Raw genomic sequence first — 25500 nt, forward strand, 5'->3', positions numbered from 1 at the left:
CATAAGGATTTCAGAGTTGAAAGAAATGGACCTCAGGGCTCAACACACTGGGGCCCCAAACGAGAGGGAAGGGGCAGCCCCAGAGTTACTTCTCAAAGGAGAGGCAGGTGGGACTCAAAGCTGGTGAAGAGACATTCCAAGCATTGGGACTATAAGGCCCTTTGTGGGTGGTTGAGATGGATCTTATTCCCATTGAGCAGATGTGCAAATCAAGCCTTTCTTCAGAGGTGAGGGCAAGAGAGCAACGTGGGCCTCGTCAGGAGGGGCGCGATGTCTTCCCTTTCCCCTCTTGGTGGAGCCAAGTCAGTGGGGCCTGGGTTCAAATCCTGGTTGTGCCAGAATCCTCACGTTGTGGCCTCAGACAAGGGCCTGGACTGTTCTGAGCTCTAGTTTCCTTCTCTGTAAAATGGGGAAACTCAGGGCTGATTGCAACCATACCAACTGTTAAAATATTGAGACTTTAACCAGATTTGGTTGATAGAAATCTGCTCTTCCAAGACCCTGGCTGCTCCCCAACTCGTGGCATGTCTGGGTCTTCTCAGACACCCCCAAGTTCTACTAACTAAAACGGAATCACCAGGTTGGTGAAGGGGACCAGAACAGCACTCTAGTAATGGGGCTGAACTGTTACTGCTGCAGAGCCTGCCCTGTACTGACTGATGGTCAAATATTTTAAAAAGATATTTATTTATTTTTTATTTGGCTGTGTCGGGTCTTAGCTGAGGCATGTGGGCTCAGTGGCTCCTCAGCATGTGGGATCTTAGTTCCCTGATCAGGGATTGAACCTGCGTCCCCTGAACTGCCAGGTAGATTCTTAACTGCTGGACCACCAAGGGAGTCCCTGGTCAAATATTTTGGAATATGCTTCCGAGGGTTAATGATAATGGCTTGTAGGATTATTAGAAGGATCCAGTGAGTTAATGTCTCCTATAAAATGACCAGCAAACCTATTAGTAATAATATTAATAACAGCAACATGCCCAAAAAACAAACAAAAAAAAAAAGGGAGGAAAAAAAGGGCGAAAAAGGAAAGAAGAAAACAAAAACAACAAAAACAGGCCAATTGTCCTTCTTTGGCTTCACTGAATAGCCTCTGGCTTGTCCCCCAGGCCCCTCAGGACTCAGTTTCCCCACCTCCAAGCTCTCTAGGCCCCTGCCCTGCTCCCAGTGGCCAGCTTGGCAGGTGGGGCTCTATCCACCCCGCCTATTTGCTCTCCCTCTTCCAGGGCTGACACCCTAGACAAGGCCCTTGAATAAAAGGCCAGGGCACCTTGGTCCTTCTTCCTCCTCTCCAGCCTGGATCATGTTCTGGCTCCCCCCACTTCTAGTGCTCCTGGGAGCGCTGGCAGTCCCAGAAGGTAAGGTGCATTGTGTGTGGTTCCTCGGAGAGGGAGGGGGTGATGGGAGTCCGAGTGGCAGCTTCTTGTATCTTGGTTTTTTGTTCAGCAGAGGCAGCTGGATGGGGTGTTTGAGAGCATAGTTCTGAAGCCCGGCTGCCTGGGCTCAAATCCTGGCACTGCCACTTCTCAGCTGCGTGACCTTGAGCAAGCCACTTAACCTCTCTATGCCTTGGTTTCCCTATCTGTGAAATGAGGATGATAGAGCCCTCAGGGGGCTCTTGGGGGCAGGGCTCTCACTGAACTTATGAGTTAGAGGGGATAGAAAAGTGCAAAATTAAATAACTTGATACTTCTGGGTTTTCTTTAATTAACAGTAACCTTTTGGTGTTCAACTATTTGTTTTCTTGTTTTTGTTTTTGCAAAAACTCCTATACTGTACTATATTCCAGAAAACTCCTCCCTTACATTTTTGAAACAGTCCCTCAGAGCTATATAAGAGGCTGTATCTTGGGTTTAAGTCCTCAGGAATGCCCCAAATAAAACATAATTCTAAACTTACAAAAATTTTTGTTTAAAGATTTTAAGGACTTAGAACAATATCAGGCCATAAGTGGCCTTGCCTGAAGGTGAGTTATTAATAATAACTTATTATTCCTTTACCTCACCTGACTATCTTCCCTCTGGTTATGATTCTGCTACCTTTGGCTCAGGAGAGATCTTCCCTGGTGATTCAGAGGGTAAAGAATCTGCCTGCAATGTGGGAGACCAGGGTTTGATCCCTGGGTCGGGAAGATCCCCTGAAGAAGGAAATGACAACCCACTCCAGTATTCTTGCCTGGAGAATGGGGTCACAAAGAGTCAGACACAACTGAGCAACTAACACTTTCACTTTGGCTCAGGATAGGAACTAAACAGTCAAGACCCAGCCCAGGACCTCACAGTGTGATCTTGGGTAAAACTCAAACTCCATCTGGTTTCAGTTACCTCTTCTATAAGTAGACGGTGTGAGTCAAGGTCAGCCATACACCTTTTCAGGGTGTGTGTCTTAGAGCCCTGAGATTTCTTGGAAGAGCCTCAGAGACGTCTTGGGGGTTAAGACCTGCTGGACAGACAGGGTGGTCCTCAGCCAATGAAGGGAAATGACACTGTTTTTAAAAAAGAAAAATGATTTATTTATTTTTGGAGGGGCCTTTGGTTGCTGCAGGAGAGTAGAGGGGCTATACTGCGGTGTGCAGGCTTTTCATTGTGGTGGCTTCTCTTGGGTGGCACTAGCAGTGTTACCCCACAAGGTCTTGGCAGCACGGGCTCTGGGGTGTCAGGACTTCAGTAGTTTTGGCTCCCCGGCCCTAGAGCACAGGCTCAATAATTGTGGCACACGGGCTTAGTTGCTCCACGGCATGTGGGATCTTCCCAGACCAGGGATAGAACCCATGTCCCCTGCATTGACAGGTGGATTCTTAACCACTGGACCTCAAGGGGGAAGTTCAGGAAATGACTCTCTTATCTGTTCAGTTCTGGACTTGGTGGGGGAAGGGGGAGATGTTTGGAGAAAGAGTTCCATGGTGAGAACTGGTAAGTTACATGCAGACGAGATGCTGATTTCAGCTCCCAACCTTTGCCTGCAATGTTTCACCCACCTGGAATGCCATTTACCCACCACCAGGAAAATGTTCCTTGATCTTCTCCCAGCAGCCCTCCCACCACCATTAGTTCTATTGAAAGCACAGAATCTTAGTCACTGGACCGCCAGGGAAGTCCCTCTTAGCTCTATTTTTGACTTGTGTGTCTGCGTATGAGTATATGTGTTTGTTCTCCTTCCCTCCTTCTCAAATCTCAGGGTATAATCACCCCTCTCTCCCCACAGGGACCACCAAGACGTGTCCAGTCTGCCCTTTGCTGGGAAACTGCATAGAGAAAACCTGTCCTCCGGCCCAGGACGCCTGCTTGCTTAGCCAGTTGCAGCTGGGTGGGGGATGGGCCGGCCGGGGTCGGGGGGTGGGTAGGGAAGATGGACAAAGTGGGTGGGCAGGGGTTGGAGGAGAGTGGCCTGGACCAGCCCCCCCGGGACTGAAAGTTTCGAACTTCACCTCGTAGCTCAGCTAGCTCAGGGCTGCTGGGATGGCAGTGGGGAGGTGGGGGTGGCGGGGGGTGGTCTCGACACCATCTGAAGCCCCAGACTGATCTGTGGGGATTGCTGCAGAGGGGGCAGAGGTCCCGGAGGGCTTTGGGGCAGGGAGGTCTCTAACTTCCCATCCTCAATTTCTGTCACCAGCAAATGGGACTGTCATCAAGAATGGGTCCTGTGTGGCCCCTGGGGACTGTCGAAAAGATGTCTACTCCTTGACCTACGGTCCTGGCTTGAGTCTCTGGATCCACACAGCCTGTTGTGAAGACAACTGTAGCAGTGTTACCCCACAAGGTCTGTTGGCCAGGCCCTGGGGATCACACACCCTGGTGGGGTGTCATGGGAACTTGGCCTTAGTCTCTGGCTCTGCTTGGCTGATGGGGACAAGAAGAACCTCAGTTTTCTCATCTGGAAAATGGGTGTGCAATAATTTGTGCAAGAGTTGCAGAGAGTGCAAAGCTGACACAGAGTAGGCACTCTATAAATTGTAGCTGTACTTATGGAGTTATTGTGGTGGGGGGGGGGGCGGCACTTAACAGAAGCTCCAGACTCTTCTTTCTCCTTAGGGGAGGGGTTGCCTGAAGTCTAGTCAAACAGAACAAGATATGTCATGATTGGTGATGGGCTTCGGTCTAGGCTAAGGGGAAATGCTCGTTTTCTGGTGCTGACTCTGCACTTGCTCAACCTTGACGGTGAGCATCTCCTCGCTGGCTCCTTCCAAACTTGGCCTTGAACGGTGATAAAGATCACTTTTTGGTGCTTGGCTGTTTTTCCCAGAGAAGGAGTTTTGAATTTGGCAGGTGTATCAGTGGGGAGACTCTATAGACAGCTCCACACTTGGGGCCACTAGCCATCCGTCCGGACCCCTGGGACTTCCCTCCTCCTAAACTGTGCACATCAACCAAATACAACGTCCAGGTCTGAGCCAAGAGCGGGGTATGCTAGTCAGCATATAGATTGTCAGTTAGGAGTATAACTGCATCAAACAAAGCTCCTATGTGTAAAGAAAAGTTGCAGAGACTACTTTAGAATACTTGGAGCAATTGTCTCATTTTTTTCATTCTTTTAAATTTCAAAATAAGCATATACACATATCCATTCTTTTTCAGATTCTTCTACTGATCATTTTTATCTTATTTTTTTGTTCCTTTAAAATTTTTCAATTTTATGTTGGATTTACAACGTTGTGTTAATCTCAAATGAATAGCAAAGTGATTCAGTCATACATACACATATATCTGTTCTTTTTCAGATTCTTCTACTGGTAATCTTAATTTAATTTTTATCTTTTGGCCACACTACATGGCATGTAGAATCTTAATTCCCTGAGGAGGGATCGAACCCACGCCCTCTGCATTGGTAGCATGGAGTCTTAACCACTGGACCACCAGAGAAGTCCATATTTTTACTTTATTGCTCTTTAAGACTTTTAAATATTTTTATATTTCATTTTATATTGCAGTATAGTTAATTTACAATGTTGTATTAGTTTCAGGGGTACTAGAGTAATTGTCTCTTGGTAGGGCTTCCCTGGTGGTTCAGGTGGTAAAGAATTCACCTGCAATTCGGGAGATCTGGGTTTGATCCCTGGGTTGGGAAGACCCCCTGGAGGAGGACATGGCTACCCATTCCAGTATTCTTGCCTGGGGAATCCCCATGGACAGAGACGCCTGGCGGGCTACAGTCCATGGGGTCTCAAAGGGCCAGATACGACTGGCCTTTGAAGTGACTTAGCATACACATGTGCAAGATGCCCATAGCTGTCTGTAGAAATAAACTGTGAGCTACACAGAGAATGAAAGCTCTTCTAGTAGCCACATTCAAAAGTAGGAAGAAGCGGGTGAAATTAATTTTAAGAATAGATCTTCAGGTACCATATCCAAGCTATTATTTCAACATGGTGATAATCAATATATAATTATTAATGAGATATTTTTACTTTCTTTTCCCAAATGAAACCTCTGAAAACACACCCTCTAGGGTATGTTTTATACTCAGAGCACATCCCAAAGGGAACCACCCACAGTTTAAGTATTTAATAACCACGTGTAGAGAGAAGCCATCTATTAATCAGCACAGTTCTCTACTTTTCTGTATCTGCCAATGTTTCAGTATAAACCCATGTTAAAACAATCTGTGGCTGTTTTGACTAAGGAAAAAAAATATGCTTAAATAGCTTCCTCTTCAATGTTCCAGATCTCTAAGAAAGCTCTGAACACTAATCAGATGGTGGAGAACCTGGAATTAACCAGATGGTGGTGAACTACCCTTTTGTAAAACCCCACAATATTTAAGATCTAAAATAACAGCATCACCTTTTCATCACATTTGGAATTTGGGGTGTTAGAGGGAGGGCTTTTGTCCGTGTGGCCAATGTCTTGAAAACAGGGTCTGGCACAGGGTAGGTGCTCAAGAAATGTTTGTGGAATGAATGAAAGAACCCTTGGACTTCAGCATGAAGGTTTGCTTAGGACAAACGGACAGCATGGGGCCAACTCCACCTTTGATTCTGTTCACTGCTCCTTGGAATCAGTCTTCAAGGACCAGAAGGAGGTGTCTCAGACCAGATTGGTCTCACTTTGGAGGAAGATTGTGGTGGGTGGAAGCAGCAAGAACAGAGGGTGGGAAAAGGGGGATGAAAGGGGGGTCTCCCTCAGCCCCATCTCACTCTCATTACAACCACTCCCACCAGAAGCAAGACCCAGAGCCCAGCCCAACGGGCTGCAGTGCCATTACTGTCCCAGGAATAAGTTGGCTCAGTGTGACTCCCTGTCGGTCATGAACTGCACTGGAAACCAAACTGTGTGTTTCACCCTCAGTGGGACATGGCATGGAGGTAAGGGTTCCCTTCAGGAGGTCAGTTGCATGGCCGGCCTCCACGCTGTCTGCACAAATCAGTGTTGAAGTTCATTTGCATGTGTGTTCCGGTTATTTACTGCTACTTAAATGTCTCTTACCTGTAGTGCCTTAAAAAACAATCATTTTATTAACTCTTATGGTTTCTGTAGGTTGGGAATTCAGGAAAAGCTCATCTGGAAAGTTCTGTTCTCTCACATAGATACACTTAGAGGGCTGCTGGAGCTGACACCGAGGGGCAACTAGGGGCTTAATGAGCATCTCGTACGTGTAAAATCTGGGCTTTTCCATGTGTTCTCTCCACATTGGTTACATTGGCTTTCCTTACAGCATGGCTGCCTTGGGGCTTTTTATACAGCGGCTGGAGCTCCAATACATTGATTAATGCAGCAAACAAGGCAGCAGTTGGGGCTAGTTGGCCACCTCTCTCTCCATGTAATCTCAAAGCTTCTCTGTGTGGTTTCTCTTCATTGGGCTTCCTCACATCAAGGCTGCCACCATCTTTGCATGGCAGCTGAAGAGTTCAGGAGCAAGTAGTCCAGCAAACAGGGTGGCAGCTGCATGGTCTCTTATGACCTAGCCTTGGAATTCACAGCCTGTCATGTCGTCTATGTTTTATTGATCGAAATAATCACAAAAGTCCATCTGGTTTCATTGGAGAGGAGGTATCGACCCTCACCGATTGGTCTTAAAGAATGTGCACATGTAGTTTTATTTTATTTTTCACATTAAAAAAAATCAGTTTATTATTATTAAGCCTTAGATATGCGTGCTCAGTCGCTTTAGTTGTGTTTGACTCTTTGCGACCCTATGGACTGTGTAGCCCACCAGGCTCCTCTGTCCATGGGCTTCTCCAAGCAAGAATACTGGAGTGGGTTGCCATTTCTTACCCCAGGGAAGATTTTTTTTTTTAATGTGGACCATTTTTTAAAAAGTCTTTATTGAATTTGTTACAATATTTCTTCTGTTTTATGTTTTGGTCTTTTGGCAATGAGGCATGTGGAATCTTAGCTCCTCCATCGGAGATTGAAATGGCATCCTCTGCATTGAAAGGTGGAGTCTTAACCACCGGACCACCAGGGAAGTCCCTGCAGGTGTATTTTTAAATCATCACGTGTTTGCAAAGGGATGGAGCAGAGGCTTTTTGAACAAAAGGCTTGGAACACAACCACACTGATCAGAGACTAGATTACCTGTGAAGAGTCAAGGAGAGAAGTGGTCTGGGCTTCTGCTCCTAGCAGTCTGGTGGACTAGATCCTCTGCAGGGTCTTTCTGTTACAAACAGTGGCATGCTCAGAGGATGGGCGTGAGAGGAACAAGAATGGTAGGAGTGGTCTGCTCCGGTGGAGAGAGGTATTTATCACTACCACTGTTTAGAAATGCTGGCATATGATGATAATAAAAAGCAGACCGACTTTCAGTTGGTTTTATTGTTTTTAACTGCTCCACAGGCAATACACTCTAATCTTTTAGCCTGCTTCCAGGATGGATTGCTCCCACCACCCATCCCCCTTGGTTCCACTGTTTACAGATGAACTAGATGCTGTACAAAAGTTTCCCCATGATTTTGGGAGCTTGAGGGAGATTTCCAAGGGTCCCCAAAGAAAACTAAAGTGTGAGCAGAAATCAGAAGATCAGTGAGTAAACATGTAACGCACAGTGGCCCTGAGAGCAAATACTTATAACAGCCTGCTTTAAGGGACTTCCTCGGTGGTCTTATGTCTAAGACCTCACCTTCCAGTGCAGGAGGTGTGGGTTCGATCCCTGGTCAGGGAACTAAGATCCCACATGCTTCTCAGTGTGGGCCAAAAAAAAAAAAAAAAAGCCTGCTTTAAGTGATTAGATCTTGGGTCCACAGCATGGTTGGAGAATTGACTCTTTAACCCCTATGTAAGTCAGGGATCTTGGAAGGAAACTGAAATGATCCCAGGTTGGTAGAACCCCTGGCTCTCAGTATTTTGTTGTTCAGTTGCTAAGTCCTGTCTGACTGTGTGTGACCCCATGGACTGCAGCACACCAGGCTTCCCTGTCCTTCACTCTTTCCCAGAGTTTGCTCAAACTCATGACCATTGAGTTGATGATGCCATCCAACCATCTCATCCTGTCTTCCTCTTCTCCTCCTGCCCTCAATCTTTCCTAGCATCAGGGTCTTTTCCAGTGAGTCAGCTGATCTGACTTATCTGACAAAGCATAGGCCAGTTGATCTCAGTATAAGCAAAGGCAAATGCTCTCCAGGGAAAAGCCTCCAGGACTCCCACGGATGACATCAACCCCATGTGAGCTCCCAATCCAGAGCCCATGAAACGCACAAGGAAACAAGCCACCATGAGTGAGAGCAGCGGCAACAAACGACGGATGTGGGCCCACAAGGAACTCAGCTATTATAGTTAGCAGCCACAGAACATAGCGTAGTTATATGTGACATATATGAAGGAATACAGTTAGAACCCTTCAAATGAGTGGGCAACAAGAGGTTGTAAGAAATGACCAGATAGATTTGATAATGAATCATACAGAACAATCAAGAGAGCTGGAAACTTTCACACAGAGAAAGACAGACATCAAGTTGGGAAGGCTCAAGCTCTGAGTCTCCCCCCGCCAACTTTATCTTGTTTCTACAGGGACCCCCCCAAACCCTGAAAGGCTGTGCTACACCAGAGATCTGCCACCTGCAAGCGAACACCACGCTGGGCCCGGAAGCGTCTGGATTTCGTCTCATCACCAAGCCCGAATGCAGCCGTGTGACTCCTACCACCCAGCCAGGTGCTTTGAACCCAGACTTCCTGAGGCTCTACCCTCTTTGCCCTCTCTGGGTCCCTAATGCCCTTCCTGATCTTATGTGTTCCCAAGTATCCCCTCTCCCTACCATCAAGCTCTCAGAGAATGCAATTACTCATATGTGCGCAGGCGCGTGCTCACACACACCACCACACAGATGCACACAGATGCACTCACACCACCCGACACCTGGATGCAGAAAATCCCATTGGTCCACATCCACAGACCATCTGCATTTACATCCCAGCACCCAAAACACGCCTGCAGAGGAGCACTACGTCAAAACGAGAACATCCTGTTGTGTAAAGGAGATTCGAGATCTAAACTCGGTTTAGAAGAAATCTGATGGTCTTTTCATTTTCTTCACTTCCTGGCTTGTGAAAGAAGACGCATTTGACAACAGCCTTCTTTTGGCTTACCAAAGAACACTGACAATAGTTTTTGTCTTCCAGAAAAGAGAGATGTTAATTTAGATAGTATTTACCAGGTTAACAGTTGTGTGTTTTTTTTTTGTTGTTGTAAAATAGCTATTTAATTTATTGGGCTGTGCCAGGTCTTAGTTGCAGCATGTAGGGTCTAGTTCCCTGACCAGGGATGAAATCCCAGGCCCCCTGGATTGGGAGAGTGGAATCTAAGCCATTGGATCAGCAGCAAAGTCCCAGCAACAGGTTTTTAAGTGACAACTGAGCAGAATTATAGACATTTCAGAGGAGCAAAGGTAATTTTCAAACCTGGATTCAGTGTCCTGGGGGCATAGAAAATACTCTTGTTAGAACCTGCACAGCAAAGACAGTCCTGTGATAAAGAAGATATGTTTGCTGAACTTGCAGGCAAAGCAGGAACATTCTCACCTTTACTATCTCAGATTACCAGCTGTTAGGCAGTTTACTTTTCAAAACTAATTAGAGGATTAAATGAATGATGACGATGAAGAAAAAAATGGTAGAATTGAGAGCTAAAATTTATAACGTGGAAAGAGGAAAAGGGCAAACTAGGATTACTGACAACTGGGAGATGGGACATGGAATTTTTGTGGGTACAGTCCTTGTGGATATATGACACATCTGTGCAGGGACACACACACGGATGTTTGTTGGTTGTCAGATCCAAGCACATGGACTGGGAAAGAGAAAGGTACAAACACACACATATTAATACACACAAGTACAAAATATACACACACACTGAAACACTTAGCTAACATACACATCTGTGCACCAACATGTATATCCAAGCACCCTAAACCTTGCTGGAAACACAGACTCCCTAGAGCAGCCTCCTACACAGACACATGGGCTTCCCAGGTGGCTCAGTGTAAAGAATCTGCCTAACAATGCAGGAGACGCGGGTCCAATTCCTCGGTGGGGAAGACCCCCTGGAGAAGGAAATGGCAACCCACTCCTGTATTCTTGGCTGGGCAATCCCATGGACAGAGGAGCCTGGCGGGCTACAGTCCATAGGATCGCAAAATGTCAGGCACGACTTAGAGACTAAACGGCCACAGCAACATAGACACCCACACACAGAGGAGCTCACAAAAGCAGACACACAAACATTCCTACCCTTCTTCAGACAATTCCAGAACACACAGAGTGCAGCACATGCACGTATAGCCACATGACCACGTGTGCATAGAGAAACAGGCCTGGATGCTCATACACACAAACTGCCTCATCACAGAAGTGCATCCACACAGCACCGTCACACGCATATAGCTATGTGCCCAGAAACTGACACACACACGCGTGCACGCACACACACGTATCCTCCAGCCAGCTCATCTTCCTCTCTCCCCAGGTCCCTACACGGCCCACAGCAAGGCTAAGGTCACCACGTGCTTCACCTGCTCAGACCTCCACCATTGCAACCCTCTCCCCTGCACTGAAGATAGGAACCACTGCCTTCAGACGGTGGGCGTCACAGGTGAGCGCCCCTGGGACAGGATGGGCGAGGACGGGCAGAAGGGGGACAGAAGACATCCAAGACCTCTCCTTGCCCTCCTGTGTCTGCTGCTTCAACTCTAGCCATGGTAACCCTTTCCTGGCTATGAAGGACAGAGGTTGGTTGCAACAGAGGATGGGAGTTTAAAACGTGATGCTGCAAGTGTCATAGGAATTCCTGAATGGCAAAGCAGCTAAAAATATAGAAGCTTCACCAGACACAAGAAGATAAATACTGTATAATTCCATTTACTTGAGGTATCTAGAGTGGTCAAAATCAGGGAAAAAGAAAGCAGAATCGTGATAGATTCAATTCTGCAAAATGAAAAAATCTAGAGATGTATTATTACCCGACAATGTAATATAGTGAACACTATTGAACTGCACGCTTAAAACTGGCCGAGAAGGTAAACTTTGTATTATGTATATATATACTTTTTACCACAATGATAAAAAAAACAGACTTCATGACTTAACAATGATTTGGGGAATTCCCTGGCGGTCCAGTGATCTGGACTCAGCACTTCCACAGCAGAGGGTGCTGGTAAACATGTGGGTTCAGTCCCTAGTGGGGAAATGAAGATGGCTCGTATTTGCTTCTCATGAACCCACCCTCCATATCCTTCCAGTCCTAGGTGCAACTAACTCTGTCGCTTGGAGAAATGGTTCCTGTGTGGCCTCCAAGGATTGCACACCTGCCAACTCCATCTCTGCCTTGACCTACAGCATTGGTTTCGGCTTCTGGGTCAACACCACCTGTTGCCAAGGCAACTGCCAAGAGCCCAGTCCTCTTGGTGAGCTGCCACCAGAGAGTGGTCAGATGGGAGGCCAAGGAGGTGGTGGGGTGACTTTGGAGGAGAGTTTGTCCTGGATTGAGGAGGGTAGGCACTCAATCCTCATTACCAGTCAGGTTGCCCTAAGCCACCTTGACTGCAGCTCCCTGGGAAATCCCATTAAGGTCATCCCCCTGTAGTAGAGCCTATGAGCACATGAAGGACCCTGGAAGGTCCTGAGAGTCCTCCCGGCTGACCATCACTCTCCCCTCTACAGCCGCCCTGCCAGCCTCAAGCACCCTGAGTAAGTTCCTGTGTCCTACATGTCCTGGGGGCCACTCGGGGCCCTGCAGCCCCTCCTTCTACATGCAGTGTCCCAGCAGGGAGACCGAGTGTATCCACGTAAATCTGGTGTCCGAAGTAGGTAAGATGTGTGTGTGTGTGTGTGTGTGCATGCACGTGTGCATGAGTGCGTCTGAACACACTGGTTTGGATATAGGCATGCCTGGGTTTGGGGGGCCCAGTTCCATCACTGACCCTGTGAGGCCCAAGCACCTTCATCTCCTTTAGCCTCATTTTTCTCTTCTGATAAGTGGGGATGCTAGAAGCATACCTGCCGGGAGCCAGCACAGGACCCCGGTACATACCTCACAGGGTTTGATGAGGATTAGAGGAGTTCATGACAGAGGTGATGGAGTAGAGGGCAGAAAGCAGGACTCTGGGGCCAGGCTGCTTGGGTTCAAATCCTAGCCCTTATGAGCTGGGTGACTCTGGGTAGGGGACTTTCTTTGTCTGTGCCTCAATTTCCCCATCTGAGAAAGAGGATAATCAAAGTCTCTTATCTGTTATGAATATTAAATAAGATAATCCATGAAGCTTCTAGATGTGTGCTGTCCAAAAGAAATACAATGTCCACATATGCAAATTAAAATTTTTTACTAGCCTTTTGCAAAAGGTAAAAGGTGAAATTCATTGAATAATATATTTTCCTCTGGCTTCTTTATTTAACTTTAAATTGATTTATTTTTTAATTGAAGGGTAATTGCTTTACATAATTGTGTTGGTTTCCACCAAATAATATATTTTTAACCCAACTTATCCAACCGTTATCACTTCAACATGCAAATGACATAAGAAATGATAAATGAGAAATCTTACATTCATTTTTTTCCTACTAAGTCTTTGAAATCTCACATGGGTTTTACACTCATAGCCCATCCCAGTTCAAACCAACCACATGGCAGGGGCTCAAGAGCCACATACAGCTAGCGGCTACTGTACTGAAGAGCATAATTCTAGAACATAGTAAGGGCTATGTATGGCATGTCAGCAAATCTAAGGTGATGGGAAGACAGGAAGACAGCTGTCTTCCAAAGTATTCAAAAATATATGTATGTACTCAGAGGTAAAGAATCTGCCTGCCAAGACAGGAGACTCAGGTTCCATCCCTGGGTTGGGAAGATTCCCTGGAGATGGAAATGGCAACCCACTCCAGTGTTCTTGCCTGGGAAATCCTATGGACAGAGGAGCCTGGTGGGCTACAGTCCATGGGGTTGCAAAGAGTACAACACAACTGAGTGACTAAATGGTGTGTGTGTGTGTGTGTGTGTGTGTGTGTCTGTTGGGGAATAGGGATTTGCATCTTGGAACTGATGACATTCAGTGTTAGTGGTTCGGAGAAGGCAATGGCAACCCACTCCAGTACTCTTGCCTGGAAAATCACATGGGCAGAGGAGCCTGATGGGCTGCAGTCCATGGGGTCACTAAGAGTCGGACACGACTGAGCGACCTCCCTTTCACTTTTCACTTTCATGCATTGGAGAAGGAAATGGCAACCCACTCCAGTGTTCTTGCCTGGAGGATCCCAGGGACGGGGGAGCCTGGTGGGCTGCCATCTATGGGGTCGCACAGAGTCAGATACGACTGAAGCGACTTAGCAGTGGCAGCCGCAGCAGTGTTAGTGGTTATCATTGTTAGATGTGAATAAGGCTCAGGTGGACAGAATAGCTCTTTAATCGATCACTGTCCAGGGAAGAGATGAACTGGGGAAGTTAGTTTTTTGTGCACAATGGGGTAAGTGTGTGGGTGTTTCTGGAGAAGGGGTGATATGTCAGTGAGCAGGAAGCCTGGGTGTGTTTGTGTGGTTTGTTCTCTGGTCTCTTGGGCTTCATATGGACTGGGATTGAGGTGTGTGTGTGTGTGTACATGTGTGGATGGGTGTGCATGACGGTGGGTGTGGGACCATGACTCACAAACTTGGCTCTTTGAGAAAGTGTACTCCAGTTCAGGGCAAGATGACATAAACTCAGACTGTGCTGTGAGGCTTACATTTCTTCTTAACTTTTGTATTATGGAGAAATTCCAAGGCAAATATAAGAGTAAATGGTTTAATAAGCCCTGTGGACCTTTCACCCAACTGTGATCATTACCTACTCATGTCCGATCCTGCTTCATCTCTATCCAGGCCCCATGTTATTTTGAATACATGCAGATATCCTACTACTCAACCATCAGCATTTCCACATATGGCTAAAAGATAAGGACCTAAAAATAACACCAACAGTTGTAGTTAAGTATTTTCCTGCTGGTGTGTACCTGCTGCTCAGTCAAGTCCAACTCTGTGCAACCCTATGGACCACAGTCCTCCAGGCTCCTCCATCCATGGGATTCTCCAGGCCAGAATACTGGAGTGGGTCACCATTTCCTCCTCCAGGGGATCCTCCCGACCCAGGGATCAAACCCTCATCTCTTGCCTCTACAGGTGCCTTGACAGGTGGTTTCTTTACCACTAGCGCTACCTGGGAAGCCAGACTATTTAACTTTCAAATTTCTCACAAGTCCTTAATAAACTGGTTACTCTGGCATATTTACGTTTTTATATAAATACGTCACATCCTGTCATACTAATCATATAGGGCTGTGAGGAGCTTAGGAAATAATTGGGAAACTGGTTGGAGGGATGTGTGAAGCCGAGTGGCCTCCAGGTGTCATAATTTTTATTAGTATTGAATACAAGTGAAAGAACACCTGTAACACATGAGTAACACACAAAGATTAAGGAAAGGAACGGTGGTGACCAGTTCCAGATCAAGGCTCAGAACACTGCCGGAAAGTTTTCCTGGAGGGCACAGATGGGCTTGAGGGCCGGCCATTCCCTCCGAGGTTGGCGCGCGCTCTGTGCTCCCCTTTCCACGTGACAGAGCCTTTTAGGAAGGCAACCCCGCGAGGCTGGAGGGAGTTTCCAGGCAGTCTGTTGCATTGGAGGAACTCCGGGAGTCTGGAGACAGCGACGCGGCGCTGATACCAGTGGCGAAGTGCGTGCGCCAGGCGCGCGCCCTCGCGGGGCGCAGCCTCACGTCCCCGTCCCCACCCTCGTCTCCGCAGGCGGCCGGAACCTGAGCGTGCGCGGCTGCGGCACCCGCGACCTGTGCCAGGAAGAGGGTTTCCCGGTGCTCCCGGGCCACCGGCTGGCCGGCCCGCCCGTCTGCAACGCCAGGCAACGCGCCATCCTGGACCCCAAGTGCCACTCGGGCGCAGCGCTTGGCCTCCGCCTCGCCCTGCCGGTGCTGACCGTCGCGCTGGGCACCGCGACCCTCTCCTGAGCCACCCCACCTGCACCCCCGACCCCCTCCTCTAAGCCTCCCTGCTTGTTCCGCCAGATGGTGCCCCTCTACTAGGGCATTTCTAGGGGTTTGGAAGCTTCCGGTGAGAAAGTAAAAAACGCAGGGGTGCGCCTCCTCCCTCAGACTAAGAGATTCCCCAGTGCTAGTCCTCTTTCTTCACCACAGAGGCTGTGCTTCTTCCCTCGGACTAGGGCTTCCTCAAGTCTGGTCCTCTTTCCTCACCAAAGGCCTCAAAGGCTATGCCTCCTTCCTTAGACTAGGCTGTTTTTCCTCCTCAGATGAGAGATGCTTCCATGGTTACACATTCTTCTTCCTACTGGGGGGGCCAAAGACTGAATAACATCCTTCCTCAAAACTAGGAGGTTCCCAATACCTGGCTACTCCCTCAAGACTGTATCTCTTCTCAAGAAAATTAGAGAACAGCGCCTCCTTCTCTTTCCCTCTTCAGGGTCTAGCAAAGTCCTAGCAGCCAACCTGGGGCTTGAGGACAAAATACATCCCCTCCTCAGGCTTTCAGAGCAGCGCATTCCACCCCCACCATGGGCCGTCTTCAGTCCCGGCACAGTCTCTCAGCTGTGCTGTTGTTCAGTTGCTAAGTCGTGTCCAATTCTTTGCAACTCCATGGACTTCAGCATGCCAGGCTCCCCTGTCCTCCACCATCTCCTAGAGTTTGCTCAAATCCCTTCCAATAAACATTCAGAGTGGATTTCCTTTAGGACTGACTGGTTTGATCCTTGCTGTCACCAAAGCTGAATGAATCGCATTGCACAGTGCCTAGTGGTTTGGACTTCCTTTTACTGACACTGCAGCCTCAAGTGGGCCCCCCGATGTGGTCTCTATACCCTGGGGATTCAGATGACAAGGTCTGGGAGCCTTGAGATCACATGCTCAATGTGGAGTGAGCATCATTTTAGAGCAAGCTTTGGATCCAAAGGACGGAGCAGAGAGGTATAATAAAATCGAGGCTCTCACCGCAGGCAGAATTCCAGGAACATTTGCTCACAGCTGAAAGTAATAGAAAGTCCAATGAGAAGAACGGAAACGATTCATTTAACAAAAATGTATTGATCACTATATACATCGAGCACAGTTGTAGACATGGGGGACATTGAGTAAACAAAATCTCCTGCTCTCAGGAAGTTCATGTTTTATGGGAGAGGAAGATAATAAACCTCTCATCTGGGTTTCCCTGGTGGCTCAGATGGTAAAGAATCCACCTGCAAGACAGGAGACCCGGATTCGATCCCTGGGTCGGGAAGATCCCCTGGAGAAGAAAATCTCAACCCACTCCAGTATTCCTGCCTGAAAAATCCCATGGACAGAGGATCCTGGTGATCTACAGTCCATGGAGTCGCAAAGACCGAGGTACTAACACTTCACTTCATGATATTCCAGACCGTAATGAGTAATCTGGAGAACACAGTTTGGGAAGAGAAGTGGGGATGCTGCCAAAGGGGTGCACTTTCTAAAAAATTGCATTTATATTTTATATTTATTATTGATTTGGCCATGCAGGGTCTTAGTGGCGGCGCACAGGATCTTCAGTCTTCCTTGGAGCACACAGGTTCTTTTCGTTGCAGCATATTAACTCATAGTTGCAGTATTTGGGATCTAGTTCCCTGACTAGGGAACCCAGGCCCCCTGCAATGGGAGCTCGGAATCTTAGCCACTGAACCACCAGGGAAGTTCTGGGGTGCACTTTTATGCAGGGAGGATTTAGAGCGTCATCTGAATAAAGACCTGAAAGGGGCTGACAGAGAGGGCCATGCAGAGGTCTGGAGAGCGAGTGGGAGGAATTCCAGTAGAAGGAACGGCAAACAAAGATGCTAGAGTAGGAGCAGTTGTGGTTCAGTTGCCAAGTTGTGTCTGACTCTGCGACCCCATGGACTGCAGCGCGCCAGGCCCCCCTGTCCCTCACCATCTCCCAGAGTTTGCCCAAGTCATGTCCATTGAATCTGTGATGCCATCCAACCATCTCATCCTCTGTCACCCCCTTCTTCTCCTGCCCTCAGTCTTCCCCAGCATCAGGGTGTTTTTCCAATGAGTCGGCTCTTCGCATCAGGTGGCCAAAGTATTGGAGCTTCAGCTTCAGCATCAGTCCTTCCAATGAGTATTCAGGGTTGATTTCCTTTAGGACTGACTGGTTTGATCTCCTTGCTGTCCAAGGGATTCTCAAGAGCAGTAAGGAATATCTAATATAATACAACAAAACAGAAAGAATGGAGATGGAGATACCCAGGGGCCATTAATTCAGCAGTTCCCACAAGTCACTGGGGACCTACCTTGCTGCCCTGCTGTCCTCAGTATGTTGGTGTTTGCACAATGATGGCCAGAGCTCCATCATCATTTCCTCGTACAACCACATCCAAAGCTGGAAGAGGGGGCTTCCCATCTCTGTCTTGTCAGGAACCCCATCATCAAGCAGACTCTGTCATGTCCCATCAGCCGATCTGTGGCAAGGTGATGGATTATCTCGACTGACTTTGCCTAATCAAGATTCAAGGGCTTCCCAGGTGGTTCAGTGATAAAGAATCCTCCTGCCAACACAGGAGACCTGGGTTCGATCCCTGGGTCAGGAAGATCCTCTGGAGAAGGAAATGGCAACCCACTCCAGTATTCTTGCCTAGGAAATCCCATGGACAGAGGAATCTGGCGGGCTAGAGTCCATGGGGTCGCAAAGAGTTGGACATGACTTAGCTTGAATGACAACAATCTCTAAATTGACAGAGGCAAATAAATGATTGAAAGATATAAAAAGTCATCAGAAGGCTCTTCACCCCCTTCACCCCACTGCACTCATTTCCTCTTTCCCTCTGGCTCCTACCCCATCTCCTTCATACCCTCCTCTTCCTCATTCTAACCCTCTCACTGAATTTCCCCTTTTCTCTGGCTCTCCAGCTGCCACTTCCTGTCTTGACACATGGTTTCTCCTAGAGTTGACAAGGCTCTGGGATTTCCTGGTAAACGCTACAGTATACCCTTAAATAGCTAAGGGGAAACAAAAATTAAAAATTAATAAGCAAACCTTGCCAAATTCCGGTAAATACTGGAGCTATACTATCTACTTTAAATCCCACATAGAACCTGTAGACAGGATCCTTAAAAAATCTGGCAGGAGCCAACAAAAGGTGAAAATTCTTACCCAAATCAGTTCTTCCGCATCTCCATCTGTAGTGGCCAGTTGAGAGAAGAATATAAAATTTCACATTGTCTCTTCCTTTCCAGATCTAGACCTCTTTCTCTCCCAGAGATAACCACTGTCTTTCTTTCTTTCCTTCCTTTTTTTTCCCCCCTTTTGCCACAGAACACGTGGGAATCTGCCTGCAATGCAGGAGACGCTGGTTCGATTCCTGGAGAATCCCCTGGAGAAGGAAATGGCAACCCACTCCAGTATTCTTGCCTGGAGAATTCCATGGACTGTATAGTCCATGGGGTCGCAAAGAGTTGGACATGGCTGGGCAACTTTCACTTTCAAGGTGGTCTGAGCCACCAGGGAAGCCCTAAATCCCAGGCCTGGTGGGCTACAGTCCGTGGGGTTGAAAGAGTCAGACATGACTTAGTGACTAAACCAGCACCACCATGTAGGATTTAGGGCTTCCCTGGTGGCTCAGACAGTAAAGAATCTGCCTGCAATGCAGGAGACTTGGTTTCGATCCCTGGATTGGGAAGGTCTCCTGGAGGAGAAAATGGCAACCCACTCCACTATTCTCGCCTGGGGAATCCCATGGACAGAGGAGCCTGGTGGGCTACAGTCCGTGGGGTCACAAAGAGTCAGAAACGACTGAGGTACTGAGAACGCACAAACATGTGGGATTTTAGTTCCCTGACCAGGGATTGAACCCACACTCTCTGCAGTGAAAGCACAGATTCTTTTATTATTATTATTAATTGGTTTATTTTTGGCTGTGCTCAGTCTTTATTGCTGCTCATGGGCTTTCTCTAGTTGCAATGCTTGGCTTCTCATTGCGGTGGCTTCTCTTGTTGCAGAGCACAGGCTCCAGAGCGCCGGGGCTTCAGTGGTTGTGGTGCACGGGCTTAGCTGCTCTGTGGCATGTGGAATTTTCCCGTACCAGAGATTGACCCCGTGTCCCCTGCATTGGCAGGTGGATTCTTATGCACTGGAAAGTCCATTCTTTTCCACTGGAAAGTCCCTGATATAAATTTTTTTAAGGCCCTTTCTTATTTTTTAATTTTAAATCTATTTATTTTAATTGGAGGCTAATTACTTTACAATATTGTATTGGTTCTGCCACACATCAACATGAATCTGCCATGGGTGTACACGTGTTCCCCCTCCCACCTCCCTCCCCGTACCATCCCTCCGGGTCATCCCAGTGCACCAGCCCCAAGCATCCTGTATTGAACCTGGACTGGTGATTTGTTTCTTATATGATATTATACATGTTTCAGTGTCATTCCCCCAAATCATCCCACCCTCTCCCTCTCCCACAGAGTCCAAAAGACTGTTGTATACATCTGTGTCTCTTTTGCTATCTCGCATACAGGGTTATCGTTACCATCTTTCCAAATTCCGTATATATGCGTTAGTATACTGTATTGGTGTTTTTCTTTCTGGCTTACTTCACTCTGTATAATAGGCTCCAGTTTCATCCACCTCATTAGAACTGATTCAAATGTATTCTTTTTCATGGCTGAGTAATACTCCATCGTGTATATGTACAACAGCTTTCTTATCCATTCATCTGCTGATGGACATCTAGGTTGCTTCCATGTCCTGTAAGGCCCTTTCTTTTAAGCTAAAATATACTGGGTGGTAGAGGAGAGCTATAGCCATTTGAGAAGATAAGCTGAACTGTCCTTTTATAACTAGTGTGTTTTGTATTATTGTACCTGATTCATGGCAGAAATTTTAAATGAAACTATTAAGGTCTCTGCATCTGTCTCTGCTTATGTGTGTCAATAAGTGTGTTATAGATGTGTGGTATTTTTTACCTTTGGATGGTATTACAAAAATCAATGTGTAAAAGAATTCTATCGAATTGGCTTAAAGAAAATAAAGTGCTTACATAAATTAAGTATTCATAAAACTTTAGGAAATACAGTAGAACATCACCAAAATGCTTTTCAGGTTCATGTGATATAGGAAAATATTCAATATGAGAACAACTTTGTTGGTTCGATTAAAATAGACATGTCTTTGAATTATAAATATGGAGTGTAATGCAAACATACAATTTTTATTCTACTTGGGTTTATTAGTCAAATAAGTTCAGGCCACAAAATCTGTCAGTAAGAAAAGTAAGTTGGTTTGAAGAAATTTTCACAAATAATCTAAATAGTTGTTGCTATTTAGTCGCTAGGTCATGTCCAACTCTCTTGGACACTCTCATAGGCAGTAGCCTGCCAGGCTTCTCTGTCCATGGGATTTCCCAGGCAAGAATACTGGAGTGGGTTGCCATTCCCTCCTCCAAAAGTAAATAGATGTAAGTAGAATAAAAAGTTTTCAGGATAATTTTACAAATAGTTTCCCCATATCTTTTGGTAACCTGGAAACCTTAGTTTTGTTAAGTTCAGTTAAGTGAAGTGAAAGTGAAGTCATTCAGTCATATACGACTCTTTGCGACCCCATGGACTGAAGCCTACCAGGCTCCTCCATCCACAGAATTTTCCAGGCAAGAGTACTGGAGTGGGTTGCCATTTCCTTCTCCAGGGGATCTTCCCAACCCAGGGATAGAACCCAGGTCTCCCACATTGTAGGCAGATGCCTTACTGTCTGAGCCACCAGGGAAGTCAAGTTCAGTTAAATAATGAGTTAAGCCAAAATCATTGAATATCCAGATGATTTCCAAATAAGATAAAACACTGAAACACTAAATATTGAACATAAGTTTATCATTTTGGGCTTCCTTTAGACATTTGGGCTTATTGGTAAATATGTTTGATGTCACACTGAGAAAATGTTCCATGAGAAAGTATATTTCTGGAAGTTATAACAAGTATATCTAAATTTGCCAAGCCAGAGAATGCTAATTAGAAAAGAAAGTTCATAATTCTTTACTCTTTTATAGTCACTAAAAGTTGAGGTTTCTAAGGGTTTTTTGAAAGTCGCTCAGTCATGTCCAACTCTTTGCGACCCCATGGACTATACAGCCCATGGAGTTCTCCAGGCCAGAATACTGGAGTGGGTAGCCTTTCCCTTCTCCAAGGGATCTTCCCAACCCAGGGATCGAACCCAGGTCTCCCGCATTGCAGGCTGATTCTTTATCAGCTGAGCCACAAGGGAAGCCCTTCTAAGGTTAAAGTGAAGTGAAGTGAAGTTGCTCAGTCATGTCCGACTCTTAGCAACCTCATGGACTACAGCCCACCAGGCCCTCCGTCCATGGGATTTTCCAGGCAAGAGTACTGGAGTGGGGTGCCATTGCCTTCTCCGTAACAGCGCCTGGCATATTATATTTACTTGGAGCTGGTATACTTGGTGACGGCCTTAGTGCCCTCGGACACAGCGTGCTTGGCCAGCCCCCCAGGTAGCAGCAAGCGCACAGCGGTCTGGATCTCCCTGGATGTGATAGTCGAGCACTTGTTGTAATGCGCCAGGTGCCACGCCTCGCCAGCGATGCGCTCGAAAATGTCGTTGACGAAGGAGTTCATGATTCCCATGGCCTTGCACGAGATGCCGGTGTCCGGATGGACTTGCTGCAGCACCTTGTACACGTACTCGGAGTAGCTCTCCTTGCGGCTGCGCTTGCGCTTCTTGCCGTCCTTCTTCTGGGCCTTGGTCACAGCTTTTTTAGAGCCCTTTTTAGGGGCAGGAGCAGACTTAGCCGGTTCAGGCATGTCTATAATGACAACACCTAACAACACAGAAAGGTCTAAGGGTAAAGAATTCTAATTAATATATGCAATTAAAGCTACTGGAAATGATAAGGGAAATAACTCAGTATGCAAGAAAAGTAAGATATGGGTTTGTTGTTATCGTTATTGCTAGAAAGGGTATGAGAGGACTTCCCTAGTGGCCCAGTGGTTAAGAATCCACCTGCCAATGCAGGGGACACGGGTTCTATCCCTGGTCTGGGGAGATCCCATGTGCTGAGGAGCAACCAGGCCTGTGAACCACAACGAGCACCCTGGTGCCTGTGCTCTGCAACGAGAAGCCACTGCATTGAGAAGCCTGAGCACCGCAGCTAGAGAGCAGCTCCCGTTCCTCACAACTAGAGAAGGCCCGTGTGCAGCAACGAAGACCCAGCGCAGCCAAAAAAATAAATAAAATACAAAAGTGTACGAGGTGTGCAGATGCATTTTTGTTGAGGGAAATGAAAGTGATTTTGTCTTAAAATAAAGCTGGTTGTTTTGGAAAGGGAAAGAAATGAAAATGAACACAGGAATCCGAAGATTTGTGGAAAAGGAATCTGGGAAAGAAATCTTATGGTGTGATCAAGCTGGATAAGATTGAAAAAAAGTTGGTTATAAAAGGTTTTTTTTTAAATAAGCTTTAATATCAATAGTGTACTTATGTGTAAAATTGGAACTTAACCTTCTTTCTTCTGCTAAAATGACAGCTTCTTGGAGAATGGGTCTGCTTCTGAGAGGGGCTTGTTAAAGGTTTCCGTTTTTTAAAAAAAAATTTTAATTGAAGGAAATTTTCTTTACAATGTTGTGTTGGTTTCTGCTGTACAAAAATGTGAATCAGTTTCCCTTACTTTTTAAGTAATATGCCTAGAAAGCAAAGATTCTGTGTTTTATTAAAATTATTTCCTGGCCTTCATGTCATCTTAATCGGATCTTTGATTACTTAAGGAAAACAGAGACTCCTCAATATTTAAAGAGTAAGTTTTGCGCAGAACTATGAAACTTCCTACATTTACCTTAGAAGTCTTTTTGTCACTTTGGTAAAGTAGATAATTATCATTTCATGATAGTCTGTGACCCAATTTAGTCAAGTGTCTAAAATCTTTTGATATTTTTGCCAAACTTCCCCAAAACCAAATTCTAAAGAAAGTCTTTTTGATCTAAAGTAACTCTGGGGATTTCCAGAGGGCCTCTGGAACATTGCAAAAAAATTGTTCTCTTTATGGAAAATAGAATTTTAAATTAACTAGGCTTCTTTGGTATGTTAAATGACATGAGAAGCAATGTCAAGTAAGTGATGATAAAAGTTCTTAAGTTATATTGCATGGGTGAATATTATTAATATGTGTTCTAGAAACTGTATAAAACCCTAACATTCTGATACATTCTGGCATAATGTTTTCAGTTGTAATTCTAGTTACTGTCTTAAAATGCGTGTCACAGAAACAACGGCATTTTCTTGTCAATTGCATTGTACTAAACTCTCATCAGATATCTAGCCATTGCCATTTTTAAGCCTTTGTCATTGATAGACAGTTATTCTTTTATCCTCATGCTTTCACAAAAGCATTCCTGTGGAAGTACTTCATATTCAAAGAGATTCAAGGAAAGGGCTTTTCACAAGTACAGGTTTCTGATAGCTTGAAGATCATCAAACTGAACTAGGGAAGAATTTCCAGAGCTAAAGGAAAAACCGGATTCAAGAAGCACAAGTGTTAATCAGATAGGATCGAATGAACTTGAGAGGATTATAATTTTTAAATCACTTTTCATTTGAAACCATACTGTTCCTTAGTGGGTTTTTTTTCAAGTTTAAGGAAGTCTTTTGTCTTCGGCCCGGCTTCCCGGGTGGCGTGAGTGGTGAAGACCCCGCTTGCCAAGGCAGGAGAATCAGGAGATGTAGGTTCAATCCCTAGGTCAGGAAGATCCCCTGGAGGAGGGCTTGGCAACCCATTCCAGTATTCTTGCCTGGCAAAAATCCCATGGAGAGGAGCCTGGCAGGCTATAGTCTATGAGGGTCACAAAGAGTCAGACACAACTGAGAGACTAACATATACATTTTTGTCTTAAGCTATCATGACATATAGCAACTTGGCAAAGTATAACTTTGTAAACAAAAATGAAACATTTACTTTCTCTTTCTACTTGATCTTTCCAGAATTTGGAAACCCTTGCACATTATTCTCGTGGCAATATAGTTAGCTATTTACATAAGCTCAATAAAAATCTGTCCTCCTTGGCACTTCCTTGGTGGTTCAGTGTTTAAGACTCTGTGCTTCCACTGAAGAAGGCATGAGTTCGATCCCTTGTTGGGAAACTAAAATCCCACATACCATGCAGCAACCCACTCCCTCCCCCGCAAAAAACTATTCTCCTAGTAACAGGATAATTAGAGACACTGGATGTTTACCAAGATGTTGACTGGAATATTGTAGTCAAGAGAGATATGCATAGGCTTAAATATGACCAGACAGCTTTAAGGAGTGACTTTAACTTTGGTATGACTTCCTGGCCTTGAGAGTTCTTTTTAAGCATTTAATCTGAGACTCCCTATAAACATTTCCAACAAAGCAGTCTTAAAAAGAGCTTATTAATATTTGGTCAATCACTGCTCTTGCTGTATTTATGTCAACAGTTGGGCAACATTTCATGCAAATAAATTTATTTTGACTGTGTGTGGGTTTTGGGGTCTTGTTTGTTTGTGTGTATGTGTGTGGCTTGTGAGATCTTAGTTCCCCAACCAGGGATTGAACCTGGGGCCCCAGCAGTGAAAGCGCTTAGTCCTAACCACTGGAATGCCAGGGGATTCCCTGTGTATCTTTGATAAAAATGAGGGCAACTGTAGAGAGAAATTATGTTTGCACCTTTGTATATATTCTAATCTTGTCAACAGTCTCTGAGGTTTTATTATATACCTATAAACTGAACTGGATGTTGGAAATTCTTCTTCGTGTGTACGTGTGTGTGTGGTCAGCATCTTTGCAACCCCATGTACTGTGGCCCGCCAGGCTCTTCTGTCTATGGGATCCTCCAGGCAAGAATACTGGAGTGGGTTGCCATGCCCTCCTCCAGGGAATCTTCAAAACCCAGGGATCAAACCCTCATCTCTTGCATCTCCTGCCTTGGCAGGCGGATTCTTTCCCACTGTGCCACCTGGGAAGCCCCTGAATTCTGCTGGTTTCCACAGATATCTGGCTATTAATCCCCAAACGAATGTTTCAATCAGTAGAAACAAAGGATCCACTGGCCTTGGATCTC

At 46.0% G+C, this 25500-nt stretch overlaps 2 protein-coding genes and 1 pseudogene across 2 annotated transcripts; 2 read left to right on the forward strand and 1 right to left on the reverse strand.

The window, feature by feature from the left end:
• Nucleotides 1-805: 805 nt before the first annotated feature.
• On the forward strand, nt 806-7073 carry LOC133230708 (phospholipase A2 inhibitor and Ly6/PLAUR domain-containing protein-like). The gene is made up of 4 exons (XM_061388532.1): nt 806-1358; nt 3205-3306; nt 3613-3759; nt 6158-7073. Exons 1-4 carry the CDS (start codon nt 1304-1306, stop codon nt 6367-6369), a joined length of 516 nt encoding a protein of 171 aa, XP_061244516.1. The 5' UTR covers nt 806-1303; the 3' UTR covers nt 6370-7073.
• Nucleotides 7074-8646: 1573 nt separating this feature from the next.
• Nucleotides 8647-16150, forward strand: LOC133229441 (uncharacterized). Its single transcript, XM_061385813.1, has 6 exons — nt 8647-8707; nt 8848-9084; nt 10897-11022; nt 11669-11833; nt 12090-12236; nt 15197-16150. The coding sequence occupies exons 1-6, from the start codon at nt 8647-8649 to the stop codon at nt 15412-15414; spliced, it is 954 nt and encodes a 317-aa protein (XP_061241797.1). The 3' UTR covers nt 15415-16150.
• Nucleotides 16151-16811: 661 nt separating this feature from the next.
• LOC133229442 (histone H2B type 1-K-like) lies at nt 16812-22245 on the reverse strand (annotated as a pseudogene).
• Between the last annotated feature and the right edge of the window lie 3255 nt (nt 22246-25500).

This window comes from Bos javanicus, chromosome 18, assembly GCF_032452875.1.
Source record: "Bos javanicus breed banteng chromosome 18, ARS-OSU_banteng_1.0, whole genome shotgun sequence".
In the NCBI taxonomy this organism is placed as follows: Eukaryota; Metazoa; Chordata; class Mammalia; order Artiodactyla; family Bovidae; genus Bos; species Bos javanicus.

Excerpts from the sequence above, each read along its gene's own strand:
- LOC133230708 (XM_061388532.1), top strand. The coding sequence starts at position 1,304 with ATGTTCTGGCTCCCCCCACTTCTAGTGCTCCTGGGAGCGCTGGCAGTC. Across the intron at positions 1,359-3,204 it reads AGCGCTGGCAGTCCCAGAAG|GGACCACCAAGACGTGTCCA; the intron begins GTAAGGTGCATT and ends CTCTCCCCACAG. Across the intron at positions 3,307-3,612 it reads GCTTAGCCAGTTGCAGCTGG|CAAATGGGACTGTCATCAAG; the intron begins GTGGGGGATGGG and ends TTCTGTCACCAG.
- LOC133229441 (XM_061385813.1), top strand. The coding sequence starts at position 8,647 with ATGAGTGAGAGCAGCGGCAACAAACGACGGATGTGGGCCCACAAGGAA. Across the intron at positions 8,708-8,847 it reads CAAGGAACTCAGCTATTATA|AGAGCTGGAAACTTTCACAC; the intron begins GTTAGCAGCCAC and ends AGAACAATCAAG. Across the intron at positions 11,023-11,668 it reads TCAGACGGTGGGCGTCACAG|TCCTAGGTGCAACTAACTCT; the intron begins GTGAGCGCCCCT and ends ATATCCTTCCAG.